The following is a 23,299-nucleotide window of genomic DNA, read 5'->3' as shown; positions in this document are numbered from 1 at the left end:
AAGAAGAGCATCGAGGAGACAAGTCACAAGATGACACTCATATGTGTAGTGGTTAGTGTGACATTGTTAACAGCTCAGAGCATTGGAGTTCAGAGTGCAATTCCGGGGCCATCTCTAAATTCTCCCTGTAACTGTGTGGGTTACTTCCCACAGTCCAAAGATATGAGTTAATAGGTTAATTGGTCATTGTAAATTGACCTGTATTGGGTAAATGGGTAGGTTGCTGGGCAGGCTATGCAGACAGTTAGATCAGAAGGGCCAGTTCCACACTGTATCACTATAAAAATAATAAATAAAAAGTACAGTACAAGATCAGGCCCTTTGGCCCAAGATGTCTGGGCCAACCTTGATGTCAATGCAAGCTAATCCCATCGCTTAAACATAATCCCGATCTCTCCATTCCCTTCATATTAATGTTACAGTTAAAACTAGAGATACCGTGACATTTGGATATCTATATTTTAAAATGCTTTGCATAATTAATGCATTTTTGTGGTTTCTGGTGTACTCTTAAAAAATTTTCCTTCCTTTGACTTTATTTGTTTCCTCTAAGTGAATGTTGATGCTAGAATGCCAACTACTCTTGATAAACCTGTTTATACCAACAAATTGAATTATCCAACAGTTTCAATTAAGCAATACAAGCATAACAAATGGGGATTGTGGAGCTTCTCATCCACAGTTGATTTCATTTAAATAATTGAATTGACAAGATTTAAGTTCCACCTAAATTTAAATAACAATTTAAATTGCAGTCCTCTGTGCTTGTTCTAAATTTTATTTGCCTTTTTGCAGTGCTTTACATCAGAACTTTTGGTGCAAATTTTTAATTTCTAAATCTGATTTTTTTTAAAAACCTTGCCCTTTAGAGGTTAACAGTTAATTCACCTAGATTGTAAAGTGAAGGAGATTCTGTTATGACTTTGGGACGTTAAGGGGAAATAATGGATTGATAATATGTTGGTTTATACAAAGATAGATTCTTGAATGCTTAAAATTCTGAATTGCTTATAGAAATGCTCTTGGGGATATTAGGAAAAGTTGGGAATGGCACACAAATCTCATGGAACATTGAACAGTACAGCGCTGGATAGGTGCTTTGCCCACTCTGTATATTATGGGCATGGTGCCAAATGAAACTAATCCCTTCTGCCTACATGTGATCCATACCCCTTCATTCCCTGCATATCTAAAAGCTGCTTCAATGCCAGTATCATATTTGCTACTGTCACCTCTGGCAGTATGTTGGAGGTACCTACAATACTATGTATTTAAAAACAACCTTGCCCTGTGCATCTCATTTAAACTTTCTCCTTTCACCTTTAAAGATGTGCTCTCTAGTTTGACATTTTTATCCTGGAAGCAAGATTCTGGATGTCCACCCTATCTATGCTTCCAATAATGTTATAGCATTCTATCTAATTTCACCTCCGCCTCTACCTCAGAGAAAGCAACCCAAGTTTATCTAATATGCCAATTACTTCTAATCCAAGCAGCATCCTGATAAACCTCTTCTACACCCCCTCCAAAGCCTTTATGCCCTTGTATTGAGGCAGCCAGAACTGCACACAGCACTCTGAATGCTCTCTAACCAGAGATTTATACATCTAGACATGACTTCCTGGCTCTCGTACTCTGCACCTACTGACGAAGGCAAGCACCTTCTTTACCACTTTATCTACTTGTGTTGCCACTTTCAGGAGAGTATGGGCTTGGACTCTAGTGGCCCTCTGTACATTTTGAATATGTTGTACAAATAGGTAAGCAGAAGGCAAGTACTTCAGATATTACCAGGACAATAAGTCTAGTTTGTGCAACCACATCCTCACTGCATTATTAAGTTTTCATCTGTAATTTTTCATTGTTATTGGATGATATTCTGCCATGAAATTTGGTGAATTTAGGTAATAGAGTAGTGATTTACTGTTGAGCTTGATATTTTCACCTTCTCTTCAACAGATCTTTATTCCAATTATACAAGGACTGGCATCAGCAGTAAAAGAATGCTCCTTGGATGGTGATAACTTCAAGTATCCCCTTGCGGTGAGATGGGTTTGTGGGTCGGGTAGACTAAAATTTAGTGCCACTTTGAGTCCGTACAATTCACACGAATTATTTTAAGATGTTGATCGTGACTTGCAGCAAATTAGAACATGCATCACAAATGCCGTCGTTCTGCATGATCTATTTTGACTTCTGTTATCTATAAAGCTTTTTTTTTTGTTAATGCTGTAGTCTCTATTGTCTAAAGAAATTTCTGAAATCTTGATTGTGTAAGTGCAGGTTATTATAGTTTCTTGTCAAGAGTCGTTTGTTTTTATTATTGATCTTGTTCCAGTGTCATCATCTGCTTTAACTTTCTTCTTTGTTCTGAGATCATGATAGCCTTCAGTTAATTGTGACACTCTTGGGCAGAAACATTTAAGTTTAAGAGTTTTATCCCTGAGTTGTAGACTTTTCATGCTGCAGGGGTGTCGTGCAGATGGCTGGTTTATTGACAAGAGTTCAAGATTGGAAAGTGTTTTAAAATTTAAGACAGTTTTATGTCCTTTGGGAAAGGAGTTCATGATACGTTGAACTTTTTGGCTGAAAGGAGGACTTGGATGCCGTAAATTTATTGTTTAAGCTGTGTTGTAGGTATATTCAGTAATTTTTTTTAAACAAAACTAGACCAAAATTGGAAATTTGAATTAAAATAAATTTGATTATTTTAATTAATTGAATCAGTCTTTCAAAGCTTGTTTCTGTTAGTTCTGTTCCTGATAGTTACCTAAAACTTTTCTTTTAGGCACTGCAAGAATTGTGTGAAATTAAATTTGGGAAAACTCATCCTGTGTGCACTTTGGTAAGTTTTATTGAATCTGAATTGTAGCTTATTCCATCAAATGTTTCAAAGATGGTGGTTAATTTAAGAGAAATTTAATTAAATTGCAATCCAGTAAAGAACATGATAGAGTGGGGGGAGAATAGTGTAGTTCATATTATGAAATTAATGCAAGTTCTAAGCACTGAACTTAAATCTTATTTTACTAATCACACTGAATAGTTTGGTTAGAGTATCACATGTATAGCTGATCCTCGTGACCAGAAATCCATAGGTTTGATCTGTGATCAGTACTGAATTAGTTGGTTAGTTTTAGGTTTCTATTGTTGGTCTTGGTTGATAATTCAATAACTGCTTTGAGCAGGGAAGATTTACATTTTGACTTCTATCTAGTGAGACTTGCGAGAATGTGTCACAGACAAATTCTGCCGGGACCTGCATGGTAAACGATTATTTGAAGATATTTGTGGTTAGTGTCAGTGAGTCCCATGTCAAAGAATTAATACTCTGGAAAAAGGTGCAACATTGAGAGGGGGAAAGACCTCATTTGCCAATTAGAAAATAGCAGTAAATTCTGCAACCTGGGTTCAATTCTGCTGCTGTCTGTAAGGAGTTTAGATTTTTCTCCATAGTCACGTGGCTTTCCTCCAGGTTCCCTGGTTTCCTCCCACATTCTAAAGACATAAGGGTTAATAGGTTAATTGGTCACTTGGTTGTAAGTGGGCAGTGTGGGTAAAAGAGCCTGTTACTGTGTTGTATCCTTGAGTGAAAATAAACTAAATCCGTTGTTTACTGGGCCATTCTTTTGCTTTCGCAGGTGATATCATTGCCGTTGTTTTTGCCTGATCCTCTGAGTCAAGGCTCGGGCAGAGAGTTGCAAAGACTTTCATTCCTTGGGGCTTGCTTCAGCCTATCTGTATTTGCAGAGGATGATGTAAGTACTATGGTATATTCAATTGCTAGTTTCTCTCTTCAGCTCAGAGTAGACTGTTGTGACTGTAATAAGTGTAATGGAGAGGAGCCGATCTTTGGAATTGCAGATGGCTTTTTATATCTGCAAGTAAAATTGCACAGTGGCTTTAGATCAAGGGTTCCCAACCTGGAGTCCATGGACCCCTCAGTTAATGACATAAAGGTTGGAAACCCCTGCATTAGAGCATAGAACATTACAGCACAGTACATGCTTTTTGGTCCATGAGTTGTGCTGGCCGCCTTCAACCAATCTGTATATATTTAAAAAAACTATCTCTGACACTCCCCTCTATACGTTCTTGCAATCACCTTAAAGTTATGCCTCTTTATATTAGCCATTTCAACCCTGGGAAAAAGTCTCTGGCTATCCAATTGATCTATACCTGTTGTTACCTTGTACACCTTCCAATTCACCTCTCCTCCTCAGCTCTAAAGAGAATAACCTTAGCTTGCTCAACCTCCCCTCTTTAGAGGTGCTCTCCAATCCAGGCAATGTCCTGGTGAATCTCCTCTGCAACTTCTCTTAAGTGTCCACATTCTTCCTATAATAAGGTGACCAGAACTGTACACAATATGGTCTAACCAGGGTTTCGTAGAGCTGCAACATTGCCTTGCAGCTCTTGAACTCAAACATAGTTTATGCAATTTAAGTTCCAGGAGATATTCATAGCAATATTCCTGCCAGTTAATTTTTCCATTGAATAATTAAAAAGTTGCAAGTCATGGGAATACCATGGAACCCTCCAAATTATGATAAGACCAGACCAAGGGTTTAAGTTGTAACTATCCCAAACCAGTAGAGGAATTGGTCTTTATGGTTACCAAGACTGAATCATAGGTATTTATACTGCACAAGAAGTGGGCATGTAATTCGAGTTTGAGTTTTTTGTTATTTTGGCCTATGAATGTCAGACTCCACTTTGTGAGTAAACAAACGTTTGTTTCTTCTGTCTAACCTTTTTTCAAATTGCTTTAAATCTGTGGCTTCTCTACCGTTGCGGAAACCAACATACCAAATCTGCATACTAAAGAAAATGAAAATGTTGGTCACTGTTTTGCTAACAAATTGGCTGACCTCTTAACTCATTGTAATGCAGTTGGTGTACAGGAAATGTGATAGGAGGTTACATTAGTGTGATTTGTGGCCTAAAATTGAAACAGTTACTGAAGATAAAGGAAGTTGGCTATGTTTAATGATTATAGATCACTTTCTCAAAATGAGCTTTATTTTTGTGTAGAGTATTGTGAAATGTAACAAGAGATTCTGCAGATTGATGTTCCGCATTTCTGACACAAAGAGAAGCTCCTAACTCAAGTGTACTTTTAAGTGATCAGTATTTCAATGCAAATTGTCAGCACTTTGCCATCTGTGTTTTTTAGACAAGAGTTGTGGAGAAATATTTTTCTGGCCCTACACTTACGCTTGAAAATACCAGAGTTGTCAGTCAGTCCTTGCAACACCATTTAGAATCAGCCAGGGTAAGTATTTTAAGCTGAAATTGTAATGTCTGAAGAACACATAATACTTCTTTAAAACTGTTTCTGCAAGTGTATTTTTCCCTATTAGTGATATAAGTATTAAAAATGCTATTTAAAGATGTTCTTTTCACTGATGTAAAATAACTCCTCTCACTTGCACGGTGACATGTACAATGGAATTGTTATAGACTTGAGCAGGTCTGAAACATCCTAAGACATTTCCAAAGTTGGGCCTCTGTATTGTTATCATTTTAACCGCAGGTCAGTAGTGAGTTGAACGGTAATCTTGCAGATTTTAAAACCAAGACTTTTGTTTTGCAGACTGACCTTTTCAAAATTCTGCACAACATATTACTCAATGGTGAGACCAGAGAGAGTGCATTGAATTACATGGCAGCAGTGGTAAATCGCAATATGAAGAAGGCACAAATGCAAGTAAGTGCAGGATTAGCTTCATGGTGGATATCTGCAACACATGTCAGGTTATCTCAGTGGTGCTGCTTTGAAATGGAACTAAAATGAAAACTTTTCATGATGTGCATTATTAATATGATCCTCTCCGTCTTCAGGTTTTGAACTTTGACTGTTGTTGCTATTTCCTGAAATTTTCCAGCCATCAAATATTGTTATAGGACATGAGCTCTCCAGTAGAAATTTTTGCACTTAATTTTGTGTTTTATAGAGTTAGTTTTTAATCATTTGGGCACTGTCACATTTAAGACAATAAGAGATAGGCATGGAATTAGGCTAATTTGACCCATCGTCTGCTCTGCCAATCCATCATAGCTGATTTATCTTTCTGAATCCCATTCTCCTGCCTTCTCACTGCATCATTTGACAGCCTTACTAATTAAGAACCTATCAACCTCCACTTTAAGTATATCCAATGACTTTGTCTTCTCAGCCATCTGTGGTAATGAATTCTAAATTCGCCACCCTCTAGCTAAGAAATTCCTCCTCATCTCTGTTCTAAAGAGGCATCCTTCTATTCTGAAAATTCTATTCATAAAAATCTTTTTTATGGATTTCGCCTTGTATTGGTTGTGGTAGGCATCCACATCCGTGAATAGATAGAAATGGAAGTATAAAATTTAATCTGTAATAAGGAGGATGTTAAAGAAACTGCTACCTTCGCAGCTGCCACAGAGTAATTTTATTATTTTGTAGAACATTTATGGGTCAAAATGTTAATAAAATTAAAATCTATTTCTTGCAGACAGATGACCGAATGGTATCGACGGATGGATTTATGCTGAATTTTCTGTGGGTGCTTCAGCAACTGAGCACAAAGATCAAGTTAGAGACTGTAGATCCGATGTATATTTTCCACCCAAAGTGTCGCATCAATATTCTTGCAGATGAGACTCGCGTGAAAGCGTCCATGGAAGACATTAAAAGCTGGCTTGCAGAGCTTAGTAAGTAAATATGAATCATTAAAGACGTATCAAAACTGCTTGAAAATAACCTTTTCTACAAAAATTGTGCATTCATTACACTGTAGAAGTGTGTACCTTTTCTGCAGTGTTCTCTAGTGAGTTTAAAGTGGGGCATGGTGTATGTCTGGGCTTACAGTAGTTAATGGGGGGGGGTGATAAGCAAGGGGGTGATAGCAGTTAGCACAACACTGTACAGGATTGATTAGGGTTCAATTACAGCCACTGTCTCTAAGGACTTTGTACATTTTCCCTGTGACTGCATGGGTTTCCTCAGGGTGCTTCAGTTTCCTCCCACATTCCAAAGTCCTGTGATGTAGGGATAGTAATTTGTGGGCATGCTATGTTGCTGTAGGAAGCAAGATAGTACCTGTGGCCTGTCCCCTGCACATGCTCAGACTGTGATGCAAACGACGCATTCCACTATGTTTTGATATACATGTAACAAATAAAGCTAATCTTTAATTGTACATCAAACAAAAGTAAATTTACTCAGTACCAAGTACCACCTTCCCTCCCGACCCCAAGACAGTTCTCCAGACTTCACCCATCAGACAGAAGGTGCAGCGATCTCCCTCAATAAAACTGGATAATTTCTAAAGAAAATAAGTGGCTGAAGGCTGCTTTAAATGATGCAAGATGAATCTGTCACTTGATCTGTCTGTATAGTCGCAAAGCTCGATTGACAATTCCAATAGCACGCTTACATGTAGTATTCCTTTAATATTTACCAGGTTTCTGCTGACTTTTAGAAAACTTTTTTCTCTGACAGATGATCAGTCTAAATTCGCTGAGCCAAAGTTCCCAACAGAGTGCTTTTTCCTGACGCTACATGCACATCATCTTGCTATCCTGCCGAGCTGCCGACGTTACATACGAAGACTACGAGCTATTCGAGATCTCAACAGGTAGGAATAAACATCGAGAGGCAATCTGCAATCTTTGCTTTTTGCTTGGCATCCAGCTAAGTGACTTGAAACTGTTGTAATGGAGAAACATTTGTCATGCAACTTCACTAACAGCTATCTGACAATGGCTAGCTATTCTATTTATGCATTGTTGCTTGCAGAAGGAACATTCCCAGAAAGCGAGCAACCCTTCCTCTATTAAGCCAAAACGTCTTGTACAATATCTGAGGGAATTTCATTTATCGTCTTGTTTGTGTGATACTGTTAGCAATATTGCAGCATTGTCACTACAGGAGAATCGACCAAGGCTTTATGTATGAGTCTCTGCAATAGCTTATACTTCTTGACTGTAAAGACAAGGTTGCTACTGAAGCCATTGCTGCCAGTTTTCAGTGGTACAATATCTTGCTTTCAAATTGTCTACCTTGAAATTTCAACATGACAAGTCCTTATCTAGAAAGGTACGGTGGGGTGAGTTTGCACTGTGGGGATGATGCAATAAACATGTGCGGCTTATCTGAATTTATTTTCTTGCCTATTTATTGTTCAAAAATTTGAAACCAACAAGGGCACAAAATTTGGATAAGTTTCATATAAAATTCATGATCTTCTTGGTTCTGTGATGACCAGTTTCTTAACTAGAGTCTGAATGACAAAAATGGATCTTTAAACTATTGACCAAAAAGCTTAGCCATTCCCCATGACCCTCAACCTCCTCAGATAAAATCAGAACCAGGTGTGCACATTTCAATCAAATGTTAATGGCTCAGTTTCTGAACGATTTCTCATTTAACCGCTCTCAGGATTGCTGTGGGTCAACTCCCTTTGGCCTTGCACTGTAATTTTCAGTGTTGCCAGTATAAATGATGCAGCATTTTCCTTGACTTACTTTTCATGCATAATAACATGAAAGGGGTTACTCAAAGGCTGCTTGTTGGTGTATTCAAATTCTATCCAGAGATCTGAGCGCAAAAATTAGCATGACATCCTGTGCCAGATTGAGCGAGCATAGTGATATGCTAATAAGTGAATGAGCTGTGGATACCCGAAGGTCTTGTAATTCCATTGCTGTTTACTTTGAAGAGCAAAGCAGTTACGTCAGTAGCTTTGCCAATATTTCTTTTTCAATTGACATCACTAAAATAGAGGTGGTTGTCGTCACGCTGCACTCTGTGGTAGATAGCTTTGTGCAAGTTGGCTGCAGTTCCTGAGAGTGAAATATTGCATTTGCTGTAAAGTGGGCTTGGGTCTCCAGAGGTAATGAAAGACACAAATCTAAATTTTTCCATTTAGAACATAGACAATAGAACTGTACAGGCCATTCACCTCAGTGATATGCCGACCCTTTAACCTACTCCAAGTTCAATCTAACCCTCCATAGCCCTCCATTTTTCTTTAGAACCATAGAACATTACAGCACAGAAAAAGGCCTTTTGGCCCTTCTTGGCTGTGCCGAACCATTTTTTTTTTTTGCCTAGTCCCACTGACCTGCACCTGGGTCATATCCCTCCAAACCCCTCTCGTCCAAATACCTGTCCCAAGTTTTCCTTAAATGTCAAAAGTGAGCCTGCATTCACCACTTCATCTGGCAGTTCATTCCACACTCCCACCACTCTCTGTGTGAAGAAGCCCCCCCCCCCATGTTCCCTTTAAACTTTTCCCCCTTCACCCTTAATCTATGACCTCTGGGTTTCTTTTCTCCCCTGGCCTCAGTGGAAAAAGCCTGCTTGCATTCACTCTATTTATACCTATCATAATTTTATACACCTCTATCAAATCTCCCCACATTCTTCTACGTTCCAGGGAATAAAGTCCCAACCTATTCAACCTTACTCTGTGACTCAGTTTCTTAAGTCCTGGCAACATCCTTGTAAACCTTCTCTGCACTCTTTCAACCTTATTAATATCCTTCCTGTAATTAGGTGACCAAAACTGCACACAATACTCCAAATTCATTCTCACCAATGTCTTATACAACCTTACCATTACATTCCAACTCTTATACTCAATACTTTGATTTATAAAGGCCAATGTACCAAAAGCATCCATCTGCCTAAGTAATAGTCTCTTAAATATTCCTAATGTATCTGCTGCCACCACCACTCTGACAGCAGGCTTCACCTAATCTATTACTGTGGTCAAAGAAAAACACCTATTGCTGACAGTTTCACTGGAGTGCAGATGTGTCTTGACCAAAGGAGGTATAAGAAGCTCCTTCCCTCTGCTAGCCTTGGGCAATGTGTAGCACTTTCTTAGCCCCTCCCCCCATCCCCCTGATCAGGGTCACATGAAGCCATGGGGGCAGGTGGTGGATGGTCAAATGAGCAGCTGGTGCGTATCAAGTCCTGTGTGACCACTGATGCCAGGTAGACAATCTCTGAAGAGTATTGATAATGACTGGGGTCACCATTCTTGCAAAGACATTTGATAAGATTTCTTCCTTTTTGTATAAAATTCATCTTAACTTCTCTTGTAGGACTGTTGAAGAACTAAAAAACAGTGAGAGCCAGTGGAAAGATTCTCCATTGGCAAACAGACATAGGGAGATGTTGAAACGATGTAAAACTCAATTGAAGGTATGTAAGATACTGGTGCAAAATTATCACCAAAGGTGCTCTTATAGGTAGATTCTTTCGATTCTAAGAAAGACTTGTTTCCTCCTGATGCTCTAGATTCCTCCCACATTCCAAAGACATAGTGGTTAGTAGGTTACTAGGTCATTGTAAATTACCCCGTGATTAGGCTAGGATTAAATATGTGGGTTGCTGGCCAGTGCAGCTCAGTGGGCCAGAAGAACCTGATTTGCAAAGTATCTACAAACAAATAAATGAAATTTAGATCTACCTTGACAACCAGGAAATCTAAAGTGATTATATCTGATGATTAAAACAAGTTAAATCAGTAATGGTGATGGCAAATGTTTACCTATCCAGTTCACTCACTTCCTTCGGGGATTAAATTTGCCATCTTGGCCTTAGTGACTTGGATCTGGGCCGTACCTTCCAAATATCTGGACCTGACTTGCACTACCTTACTGTCCCTTTTCTATTTTCTAATTATAATTTATTATTTAAATTTTTATTATATCTACTTCAATTTGTGCTTCAGGGAACACAAAGTGCAGAATCAAATATCGCTGTGATGATTGTACGCTCTAGTATCAATTCTTTGGTGACAAAGTTAAGTATTAAGAATTAGTGACTCTAAAAGCACCAATCAGAATCAATTTTAATATCACTGGCATATATTGTGAAATTTGTTGTTATGCGACAGCAGTACATTGCAATACATAATAAAAACTGAATTATAATAAGTATATCTATATTGTCCTTTCAGAAATCTGATGGCAGAGGGGAAGAAGCTATTCCTTAACTGTTGAGTGTGTTACTTCAGGCTTCTGTACCTCCTCCCTGATGCTAGTAATGAAAAGAGGCCATGTTCTGGGTGATAGTGGTCCTTAACGATGGATCCTGCCTTTTTGAAGCATCACACGGTTTTCTTAACTGCACTTTGAAATGGCCTAACAAATCATTCTTTGTTCAGGACCACTTGGTGATAATACCCATTCCTATACAACAAACATAATAAATCATTTATAATATTAAATAAGGGAAAGAATGATACCTTTAGCTGTCTTTGCCTGCAGCACCCACATCCTTTGAATGAATACATGTTTTTTACAACATGCGTCATATTTAGAATTAAAAGAAAATTTGCTTACTGATTTCAACTGATGGATTCCTGGACTTCGTGGGGAAATTGGTAAAAGTTTCATCTTTTAATAAACTTCAGACAGAGGTTCCCTTCCTGAAATCGGCTACTAATATGCGAGTGCGGAGTAAAAGGTGTTTTGAAGAGTCTTGATAGTGATTGCAGCAGCACTGTTAATAAGGTGGATAAAGTTCACCAGCTATCTGATCCGAATTTAAAACGTGTCATTGTAGTCACAAGCTAAAATGCTTCATGTTAATTCAAGATCCAAGATCATTTATTGTCATTTTTCAGTACGCAAGTGTAAAGAAGAGTGAGATGCAGCATAAAAAGCATCAAAAGCCCTATAAATAATCATATAAAACACAATATACAAGTAACTGACTAGCTATATTTGCATAAGACAATGTATGCAAAGACATAATGTACATAAAGTGACACCAGGTACAGAGGTGTTTGAACATAAGGTGACTCTGACAAAAATTGATGAGGTGATTAAGTGTCTTGGCAAGAGGAGCTCTTCAAGGTAGCAGCAGGGTGTGTGAAAGCCCAGTAGGACAAGTGTTGGTGTAGATGAGAGGTGTGGATCAGTGTTGGCATGAGTTGTGGTGCATAAGCATAAAGTGGCAGTGCAAGGGTAAGCAGTAGCTGAAATGTGGTATTTGGTTTGTTCATTCAATCTGCTGTCATGTCACTCAACATACTGATGTGAAAATAAACATTGCTGAAAATGCTGCCACTCTCGATCTTGTACAATTGAGTACCTTTGCCTGACTGATTGCAGCAACGTCATGAGAGTGAATACGAATTGACATTAACTTCTCGCCTTTGACACCCTGAATAAAAAGTAAAGAATTTTAGACTATAAAATATCTAGACAGTGTTGCGTGACCTTACAGAATGTCTTGAAATTACAGGTGGTGCATAAATGCTTGTCAGTTAGCCTGTTGGTACCTTTATGATACCTGTGCCATTCTGTGCATTAAATCACAATACCTGATTTCATAGATCGTAGCTTTTCTCTGTGATCTTTGCAGGAAACGAGGATTGGAAAAAAATCATTAATTGCCAGTGAAATTATGGTTTGAAAGCAACTTAATGCCTACACCCCTAGTGTGTGCACATTTATGTAAAAGTCTGCTTCGTATAACTTATGTATTATCAAATGAGCTGTTAAGTAATCAAAAATCTGTCTTGAAGTATGCACCTCTAAATCATTGTTTTTTCATACCAAAATCAATAATTTGGAAGAATATAATTCTTAAAATATCAATGACAACTTTTCTAGAGCCAGAACAATGATTTATCATAGGCTTGAAATTGCAAGCTATGTAATTTTAGTTAACTATCAATGTAGTTATCTCTAAGAAAATATCTGATACTTGGGGTACTGTATAACCATATGATTCCACAGCACTTCAATTGACTACTTGGGAAGGATAAGCCCTTGATCATAGAAGGGGGATGAAGCCACTATTCTGTGCCCAGCAAGACCTTGGAAACAGCAACTTAATAAAACATCAAGTGATATATTAACTTTAATACTGATGGAACTTAAAACATAGAACAGTACAAAGGGTTCAAAGGTCCAATTTAATGTCAGAGAAATGTTTACAATATACATGCTGAAATGTAAACATCAGCGAAGCAGAAGTGCCCCAAAGAATGAGTGATAGTTAAACATAAGAATCCCAAAGTCCCCTCCTCTCCTGCATGCAAGCGGCAGTGAACAACAGTCCCCCTCCCCCCACTGGCAAAAAAAGCAACCATCGACACCGCCACTGAGCACTCGAGCGTGATCAAAGCGTGAGCAAAGACACAGACTTGCAGTTACGCCAAAGACTTCACGTTTCACCTGGCATTCGACATACCACAGGCTCTCTCTCTCCCCCTAATATGGGAGAAGGAGGTGTCTCCATTTTCTCAGCAACTGGGGAGATTCACAATTCACCGGTTTACGATGTTAAGTCTGTTACATCGCTTTTTTTTTGCACTCTGTGTCTGAAGATCGCAAACAACCCGGGTCTTCGGGCACACAGCAGTAGATTTTCCAACTTTCTCGATGACACACGGGTCTCCTGCCATTACACTGACCCTCGATCGGCCTGTCTCCAGAGCCCTGAGATCTTAGGCTTCCAAATCCAAGCCGGACTCTCAGGCCAAACCCTTGGTGTCCTGTGCAACAGCTAGTCCTGAAACCCCGAGAAAGGGTCCCATTCCCTCAAAGAACCGAAGTCACTCTAAGTCAGGGTCTTTAAAAAAGCCCTGAAAGGGAAAAATAAAGATACTAAAGATGGAAATAGAGCTGTTTCTGAAGACGCAAGCAAAGGAGTCGCTGTTTTGCACGTATTTAACTTTGCTGCGCCTTCCAAATACAGCACAGGAACAAGCCTTTGGGCTGCAATGTTGTGCCAAAACAATTAAATTAGCAATCAGATGGCTAACTAATCTCTTCTGCCAGCATATCCTTCCATTTTCCTTTGATCTATAGATAATTATTGATATTACTTATCTATAATTGATAACTTGGTATTTGAGTAAAATCTTTGTGGGTACTTGAAATCTTGTTCTCTTTGGGAATAATGCCCTATTTTCTCCTCAGTCACTCTGAGAAGGAAGTTGGCCCCTTCATTTGGATGAAGTCTTGAAGTACAACATGTCTGTTTGTCTTGCTTTGCCTTTATACTGGATATTAGCCTAGATTATGCATTGAACCCCAATAAATGCATTTATTGTCGCATTATTAGCTTCAAATATGAGGCTGTTCTTGTATGCAAGCTCTAAGTGTTTGGGATGTTTTCTTTTATTGGTTTATCCAGATTGTCTGGCTGAACTCCATCCGGAGATATTTTTTTTAAAGTATTTTACTCTATGTTCAAAATAAATAGGTTGATGTCATAAAAGTAAAAAAAAACACATTATGTGTGTAATATAAAGACAGCCCTAACCTAGCAAGTTATGGAATATTTTCCTTTTTGAACAAAATTTTCTGTTTTGTTTATAGAAACTGGTGCGAAGTAAGGCTTGTGCTGACGCAGGTTTGTTAGATGAGAATCTGTTGAGGAGATGCCTCCAGTTTTACGGCACATTAATTCAACTGATCTTTCGTCTGATTGATTCACGCTACCCAGAGTAAGTATTCCATAGAAGGAATAAACCTATCTATCATGGTGGTGTAGCTTGTAGAACTGCTGTCTTCAGTGATGCAGGTTTAATCCTAGTGCTTTTTTTGTGGGGTTTGAACAGCAAAATTCTCCCTGGGACCACCTGGTATTCTGGTAACCTCTCGAGTTACAAAGATGAACAAATCGGTGGTTAACTGGCTGCTGTAGTTTGTCCCTCATGAAGGTGGTTGGTTTAAAAACTGTGGGAAATTAGGATTAGTTTACAAGGAAACTAGGGGGTGAGGTTATGTGAGCAGGCATTGACTCTATGGGCTTAATGGCCTCTGTAATGAAGTGTGATAAATGCTGGCTTTTACATAAACTATACGTAAAGTATCCGAAGCAGTTAGATTTCATAGTCATCACGCTCAGTGGCTCAGGGATATCATGTCCAGTCTACACCTTGAGAAGATCCACTACTCAACCCTCAATTCGGAAATAAAGTTCCAAAAGGCATGGGGACCCTTCCTTGAATATTTTCAAAATTCCCAGCCAGACTAAAGGTCCATTCTCTCTCCCTTTCTTCAGTACATAAATCCCTTATCTCCAGCATTTTCCAGTAAAACTCTTCGGACTCAGATCTGTTATCATGCAACAGCGTATGTATTAGAAAAGTACACCACCTCTCTCTACCAGTGCAGCTCTGTGGGGACAAAGGTTCTGTTTAACCCTTTCTGCCAATGCGTTGATGGCTTGGAGTGGGGGACTGGGAGGGGTGGGGTGATGCTGTTTGTTCTATGGGTGCATCTCTTTCATGAATGTGAATTGTACATTTGTTATGCACTGCACAATTCTTTTACACTATGTTCTCTTTATTTAAAAAAAATAATAATATTGTCGAAAGATTTCATAGTCATGATACGTAGTGGACATTGTTCCAGTTTACCTTCCCTAGGTACCTTGAGTGCAGCCTGTAAGCTAGTTTTCAATAACAGCAGTTGTGATTATAGATTGCCTTGTTCACATCTTGTTGACAAGAATTTCAAGTCCCAATATTTTGTTACATCTCTCCGCAACTGCCTGAAGTTTCTTGATGACATTGAATTGTGGTGTGATAAGTCTGGGCACTTGCACCTCACACATTGTAATTTAAAGGTTAGGCCACACGAGATACACTTGAAATAAAATAAAATTCTCAGCAGGTTAAGCAGCATCTGTGGAAAGAGAAACAGTTGATTTTGGGTAGTACACACAAAATGCTAAAAGAACTCGGCAGGTCACTGAGTCCTGATGAAGGGTTTTGGCGCTGTATGTTGTCTGTTTACTCCCTTCCACAGATGCTGCCTGACCTGAGTTCTCTAGTATCTTGTATGTGTGTGTTCTGGATTTTCAGCATCTGTAGAATCTCTTGTGTTGATGTTTCGGGTAGGACACCTGATGTTTTCGGATCCATGCCTTGCTAAGCAAGAAAATGGTGAGGGTGGTGTGGTATTAACTGCAGTTTGAAGCGGGAGCCTTAAATTGACCTTGCATCATTTCCACATTCTCCCCATTCAGGTATTGAATTTAATTGTTTGAGGTTTTGTGCTAATAAACAAGGCAATCTATATTGTATCTAGTATCTCAGGCTATCACAGTTGTATTAGCTTGGAACTGTGTAGAATTATGCAGCTAAACTGCTTAATGATGTCATGTAGAATTTCCTTTCAAAGTTTTAAAAAATTCTAGTTACAGAGTAGATGAAACAAGTGACTAAAATGTTATGTCTGATTTTATTTCCAACACCAGCCATCCTTGTTATCCTTCTAAAATTTGTTGAGAGATTTATATGGAAATGGAGTTGATATTGTATGGAGTCATAGCCTTCAGAAATTACCAGCAACTGTTTTAAGTTGAGTGCCAGTGAAAACTGCTTTCCGTTCTAGCAGTCCAAATTTATTTAATTTCTTTTGATACAGAAAAAATGCCAGTTTTTTTTTAATCTGTTCAGCTCATTCAGTCTAATTCTAATTTTTCCTGTGATCTGTACTCTTCCCATTCCATAAGACACTGGAGCAGAACTAGGCCATTTGGCCTATTGGGTCTACTGCATTACTTCATAATTCCATGAACTTCTGATTCTACCTACTATTGATGGACACATTAGTGGCTAATTAACCTGTGAAATGCCTGCACGCCTTTGGGAGGAGGGAGCGTTCATACAGTTAAAGAATGTGTCAACTTCACACACAACCCAAAGATGGGAATTGAACCTGTAGCATTTCTACTAGATGTATGTGTGGAATGGCACTTCCAGAGGTGGTGATAGAGGCAGATACAGCAAAGGCAGTTAAGAGACACTTAGATCAGCACACAGATGATGGAAAAATGGAGAGCTATGGGGAAAGAGAAGAGTTAGATTAATCTTAGAGTAAGGTAAAAGGTCAGCACAGCATTGTGGGTTGAAGGACCTGTTCTGTGTTCTAAAAGGCCAGAATTAGTGTGAGGCTGGAAGGGGTTTGAGGGGGCTAAACCATGGACCTGTTAGAAAGCCAGGTTGAGAATTATAATACTGAGTCTTTGATTAGCCTTTGTCAGCTTGTGCAGGGTGAACAGAACTTGGGTATACAAACTGTTTTGTGTGAACCTGCGCATCACTGAGTGGGAATAAGGAAGGCTGGATGAGCATTAAAATAATTGATGCTGGAGTTGGTAAGGGAGGGGCTGTGGGGGCCAGCATGTGCTGAATTCAGCAGTGTCCTGATGAAGGGTCTCAGCCCGAAACGTTGGCTCTTTGCTGCACTCCATAGATCCAGTCTAACGGTTGAGTTCTTAGAGCATTTGTGTTATGGTTTTTCTGATAAGTGGGATGTGGTTAAATTCATAAAGTTGTACTCGACTTGTTCAATCTTGAGCTGTTGCCAGGGAGCATGTGAAACTGAGACTCAAGTTGTAAAGATTTTGTATTAGCAAACATCAAAAGAGCATAATGTTTGTTCTTCTGTCCTTGCAGCATGACACTGCCCCTTAATCCGGAGATCCCCAAGGTGTTTGCAGCATTGCCTGAATTCTATTTGGAAGATATTGCTGAATTTTTGCTGTTTATTGTACAGTAAGTAAATGTAACTTCAACAGGACTGACGATGTATGGATAGTTTGAAGGATATAAGGTTCCAAGCTGTTCGTTAAAGCAGATTACCTTGAATAAATCTAAAAGCAAAAACCTAGGTGGTGGACCTCTAAAATGAAAGTAATTTGGAAATAATCAGTAGATAAGGCAGAAACAATAGAGATGTGAACAGTTCTAATGACAGGTCAGTAACGTGGAGCATTAACTCTTTCTCTCGCTCCAGATGCTGCTGACCACCTCAGTATTTCCAGCATTTTGTTTTCTCTTGGCTTAACTAGTTGGTCACATCACTGCTTTCATAGAAATAGCACCTGAATCTGCTTATCTAAATCAAGATTCATGCTTCCTTGTAAAAGCTTACATTTTTCTATCTAACTTGTTATCTTAAAGCATTTTCTTAAAGAAAAGGGTTTTTAATTTCTAAAATTTGGTAGCTTTAACCTCCAGTTTTGCCTATTAATGTATAAACAGGTCATAGCAGGGTGGTGATCTTGTCAACCAATGTCTCCCTCTTCATTCAGCTTTGAAAATCTTAGTCGTACTCAGCGCAGTGTGGGCTCTTCTGGCCTTTCAAGCCAAGCTGCCCCAGCAATCCCTGACAGACCCAATCAACCCTAACCTAATTACGGGGCAATTTGAACTGTGGGAGGAAACGAGGACCCAGAGAAAACCCATACAACCCACGGGGAGGAGGTACGGAGACTCGTTACAGAACCCACCAGAACTGAACTCCAAACTTCAGAACTCCTCGAGCTGTAATAGTGTCGCAATAACTGCTACCAACTGTGTTGTGTGTGTGTGTGTGTGTGTGTGTGTGTCCCACACCGCCCCAGTAACTTCATTGAAGATCCCACCCACCCTGCTCATGGACTGTTTTTCCCACTCCCATTAGGGAGGAGAGTATAGCACCAATGCCAGGATCACCAGACTCAAAAACAGTTACTTTCCCCGGCAGTAAGGCTGATCAACATCTCCACCCAGTAACCACCCTTCCACAACCCTCAACCACCACTACTTTATCGTTTCCTGTCAGTCACATAATGTACAGACACTTTTGTGCTTAGTGTCACTTTATGGACGTACAACCAAACTGTGTATATAAGCTATCCTATGTTTCTATTTATTGTTTTTTATATTGTGTTCTTGTGTTTTTTGTGTTCTACATTACATCTGGAGTAACATTTATACCTTTCTCCCTTACACTTGTGTACTGGAAAAGACATTAAACAATCTTGAATCTAATAGAGCACAAAAACAGACCTTTCAGCCTATCTAAACCTCCTGTCCTGGGCATCTGCCTGGTCCCATCTGTTTGTACCCAGACTGCAGCCTTCCATATCCCTCACACACGTACCTATCAAAACTTCTCTTAAATGTTACAGTTGAATCTATATCTAGTACGGCACGGACTAGGAGGGCCGAGATGGCCTGTTTCCGTGCTGTGATTGTTATATGGTTATCGCTTCCCCTGCCAACTCATGTGAAGAAGTTCCCCTTAAATACTTTGTGTATCACTCTAAAGCCTGTAGTTCTGGTCTTGCTCAACCACGGGAAAAAGTCTGAATGTATTTACCCTATCAATATCCTTCATAATTTTGTATAACTGAAATTTCCCCTTGTAATGCTCCAGGGAATAAAGTCCTAACCTACCCAACCGTTCTGTATAACTCAGGTCCTCAAGTCCCATCCTGGTCTTGTTTCGGCTCTTCCTCCTGAACTAGCGGGCAGTGCTGCAGGGTGTCAATTCCATTACAATTGCTTTTGAAAGTTAATGCAAGTGATATGCAGTAAAAGAATAATCAGTGTTGAGGAACCATTTCATTCCTTTCATTTTGCCTCATACAAGCTTCTGGGCTTCAGGGCAGCAATGAAGGTGTTCCATCTCGGTCTGTCATTGGCCACTCAGATGTAGATGTTATGATTCTTCATTGCTGTTTCCGTACCAGTTTTGTTTTACCACATAGGGTTGTTAGCCCTGAACTGAACCCCAGTACCTGGACGATTGGTGGACATAAGACCATAATATAGGAGCAGAATTAGGCCATCATGAGAGTCCTAAGTGCACATTCGTGGAGTTACCTGGAAAGTTCAAAATTCTTTTGTATCAATTCTTTGTAAACCCTTAGGTTGGCATCCCCCACCTTTTTTATCCAATGGACTATACTATAAAGCAAGGGATCCATGGTCCCAGGTTGGGAACTCCTTCCTTAAGGTGTCCTTTATATTACTTATACCTGGTACTTGAATAATATTAATACTTGAAACAACCATAACCAAAATGCTTTTGTTCTATATAACTTCAGTGACAACAATGGTCTGTTTTTAGTGTCCTCTCACTTTAGCAGAGCAGCTGGATTTCTACCTTGTGCTGAATTTCTTTTTGGGTCGGCTCAGACTGTACGTCCGATGAGTTTAGAGCACAAATAGCCACCACATTAACCGTATTCAAGTAATTAGTAATTGGCTATGAACAAAAATGTAAACCTTGTTTATTTGATAAGTGATTCAAGTTTATTCATTATGTGTACATTGAAACATACAGTGAAATATGTTGTTTATGTTAACAACCAATGCATGCAAGGGTATGCTGGGGTCAGCCTGCAAATATTATCACATATTCCTGCATAGACGTAGTAAGCCCACAACACAGAACATAACAAGCACCAAAATGAGCAAAACAAGCCCCATTCCTCCTTCCCACCCATGCGCATATAACCCTCTAACCCCAAGACAGGCTGTCATCTTTGGATTCCAGCGGTCTCTAATTTGAACTCTGAGTAGATTTTGGGCCTTCAGTTACCCCAGCAGAGTCGCGGAGATTCACAGTCCCAATCTGCTTAATTGCTGCTTAGTTTTAAATTTAATCTGGTAAGAACCAGAAGAATTAATCTTATAGTGGTCTACAAAATTTCAGTATCTTTGGTTTGTCTCAATATATGTGTAAGATTTTCCATTTATTTTTCCCCACATAATTTGTTCTTCCGTCTACAGATATTCCCCTCAGGTTTTATATGAACCATGTACTCAGGACGTTGTGACTTTCCTTGTCGTATTTATCTGTAGTCAAAACTATATCCGAAATCCTTACCTAATTGCCAAGCTCGTTGAAGTCATGTTTGTGACCAACCCAGCAGTCCAGCCTCGAACGCAGAAATTCTATGAAATGATGGAGAATCACCCACTGGCCACAAAACAGCTTGTGCCTGCATTAATGAAATTTTACACAGGTATGCTGTTTCACAATTTGCTTTTTCCAATTTAGAAATACAGTACGGTGACTGGCCCTTCCAGCCCAATGAGCCCACTGTGCTCGGTGCCACCCATGTGACCAACCAATCACCTGACCTGTATGTTGGAATGTGGGCAGAAACCGGAACACCTGGAGAAAACCCATGCAGTCACGAGGCGAATGTACCGTCTCCTTACGATAGTGACGTAATTGAACCTGAGTCACTGGTGGTGTAATAGCGTTATGCTAACCATTACACTGTTCCTTCAAGTGGGCTCAGTGTGGAGCTCAGTTTACATACAAGATGTCTCAATTGTTTTCATTGAACTTTGAATGCTAAGATGTTCAAGGTTTACTGATGGGAAGCAATCAGTAATGAACATCAGGTATTTATCTGCATTTATTTTTTGAACAGATTGAATTTCAATTTATTGAGAAAGATCCCACAGGACCCAAGGCTGTTTGAAGTACCCTTCCAAAGATCCAGGGTATTTTATCTAGGTGGATCAAGAAAGGATTTTTCATCTAGTGGGAGAATCTAAAAATGGGGTTGTTGTGCTTATATAACATAAGTGGCTATATATCTTAAAAGATCTAGGGATCACAACTCAAAAATAATTTGACCTTTTCACCTCATTTCTAAATACTTTAAGGCAGGGTTAGATCACTAAGGGTGGTTAGAAATGCTCAGCTGAAGTGGCAGTTTGGTCAGTGATGTTGTCAAATGTTGCAGCAAGTTTGAAGGCTGAGAGGTCTGCTCCATTTCCCAGTCCCGTCGAAGGGTCTCGTCCTGAAATGTTGACAGTTAATTCCCCTCCAGATATGCTGAACTTGAGCATTTTGTTTGTTGCTCTGTGTTCCCTTTTATTAAGGAGAAGCTCAAGTGCCAAAAATGAGTAAGTGCAAGAAAAGGAGTGTATTTAAAAAAGGTAAATTATCCCTTTGAGTTAAAGTACTGATCCATTTAACAATTTTTTTTTAGTTTTTAATTTCCTGTGCTTGGTTTTTTATCTGGTTTTTCACTTGGGAAATTGGACCTAAACTCTCATGTTTCCTCAGCTTTTGACCATCCTCCAGTACGTGTCCTACTAGCTGTGAATCTAGTTGATCGTTATCTGTCATTCAACACTTGACATTCTTGGCGAGAGGTGGATTGGAGCCAGTTATCATCAAAATGATTTTCAGGCTCAAGTTGACTGCCTCAGCTTAGACCGGAAATATCTTTGAACCTAAAAGAGTGAACAGCACTGGAATAGGCCCAGCCATGATGCTAACCCAAACTAATCCCATCTACCTGGACCAAGCCTATGTCTCACCACTTCCTATTTGTTCACGTGTTGGTCTAAATACTTTTTAAATGTTTTTATATATATATCCTTTTAACCTTAAAATGATGCCCTCTACTATTTGACATTTCCATCCTGGGGAAAAAGACTAACTTAACTTGTAATTTTATTTACTGTCATTAGCTCATCCCTCAGCCTCCAGCACTTCAGAGAAAACAATCCAAGTTTGCCTATCCTCTCTTTGTAGCTGATACTTTAATGGACCTTTAATCAATCTCTCAAGACAGAAGATACAGGAGCAGGATTAGGATATTTGGCCCATTGCAACTGCTCCAGCATTTATCATGGCTGATCCATTTCTCTCTCTCAGCTCCAATCTCCTGCTCTCTCCCCCTATTTCTTCATGCCCTAATGACAATCCCCATCTACCTCTGCCTTAAGTATACCCAATGATTTGGTCTCTTGCCTATGGCAGTGAATTCCACAGATTCACCACTCTATCTAAAAAAAAAATTATTCCTCATCTCCATACCCCTCTGTTCTGAGGCTGTCCCCTCTGGTCTTAGACTCCTCCACCATAGAACCGTCCTCTTCATATCCACTTTATCGAAGCCTTTCAACATTTGATAGGTTTCAATGAAGTCACTCCTTTTTCTTCTGAATTCCGCTAAGTACAGGTCCAGAGCCATCAAACACTGCTATGATGACCCTTTCAATCCCAGTCACTTTTGAGTCTCCTTTGAACCCTCTCCAGTTTCAGCACATCCTTTCTTCGTTCGGGGCCCAGAATTGCTCACAATACTCCAAGTGAGGCCTCACAAGTATGTGTTGCTTTTTTTTAAAGCCTCAATATCACATCCTTGCTATTATACTGTATAATGTAAAAAGAAGCGTTCCTAACACAGACACCTATGGAACACCACTAGTCATGGGCAGCCGGTTAGAAAAGGCTGCCTTTATTCCCACTCTTTGCTTCCTGCTAGTCAGCCACTGCTTGATTCTTGCTATGTAATACCATGGGCTCTTAACTTGTTAAGCAGCCTCATGTGTGGAACCTTCTCAGGCCTTCTGAAAATCCAAGTACACAACATCCACTGAATCTCCTTTGTCTATTCTGTTTGTTATTTCTTCAAAGAATTTCGTGGAGTTTGTCTTCAGTGAGAGATACTACTATTAAATAAAAAATAGAAATTTATCTTGTTTATATTGTGGTGTAGCTATTGACGTTTAGAAGGCAGCATGGC

General features: G+C 39.4%; 1 protein-coding gene across 4 annotated transcripts in view; it reads left to right on the top strand.

Moving 5' to 3' along the window:
* The window catches only part of ube4b (ubiquitination factor E4B, UFD2 homolog (S. cerevisiae)), an 88,743-nt gene that overhangs the window by 48,479 nt on the left and 16,965 nt on the right, over positions 1-23,299 (top strand). For all 4 annotated transcript variants that reach the window (XM_059952241.1, XM_059952243.1, XM_059952242.1 and 1 more), the window contains exons 10-20: positions 1,960-2,043; positions 2,789-2,845; positions 3,642-3,758; positions 5,177-5,275; positions 5,597-5,710; positions 6,492-6,690; positions 7,481-7,616; positions 10,093-10,192; positions 14,332-14,459; positions 17,424-17,522; positions 20,532-20,767. In XM_059952241.1, the coding sequence (XP_059808224.1) occupies positions 1,960-2,043; positions 2,789-2,845; positions 3,642-3,758; positions 5,177-5,275; positions 5,597-5,710; positions 6,492-6,690; positions 7,481-7,616; positions 10,093-10,192; positions 14,332-14,459; positions 17,424-17,522; positions 20,532-20,767 (1,369 nt within the window). The remainder of the gene's footprint in view (positions 1-1,959; positions 2,044-2,788; positions 2,846-3,641; positions 3,759-5,176; positions 5,276-5,596; positions 5,711-6,491; positions 6,691-7,480; positions 7,617-10,092; positions 10,193-14,331; positions 14,460-17,423; positions 17,523-20,531; positions 20,768-23,299) is intronic.

The sequence above is a fragment of the Hypanus sabinus genome, chromosome 27, assembly GCF_030144855.1.
Source record: "Hypanus sabinus isolate sHypSab1 chromosome 27, sHypSab1.hap1, whole genome shotgun sequence".
NCBI lineage: Eukaryota > Metazoa > Chordata > Chondrichthyes > Myliobatiformes > Dasyatidae > Hypanus > Hypanus sabinus.
This window is presented reverse-complemented; position numbering and strand designations above follow the sequence as displayed.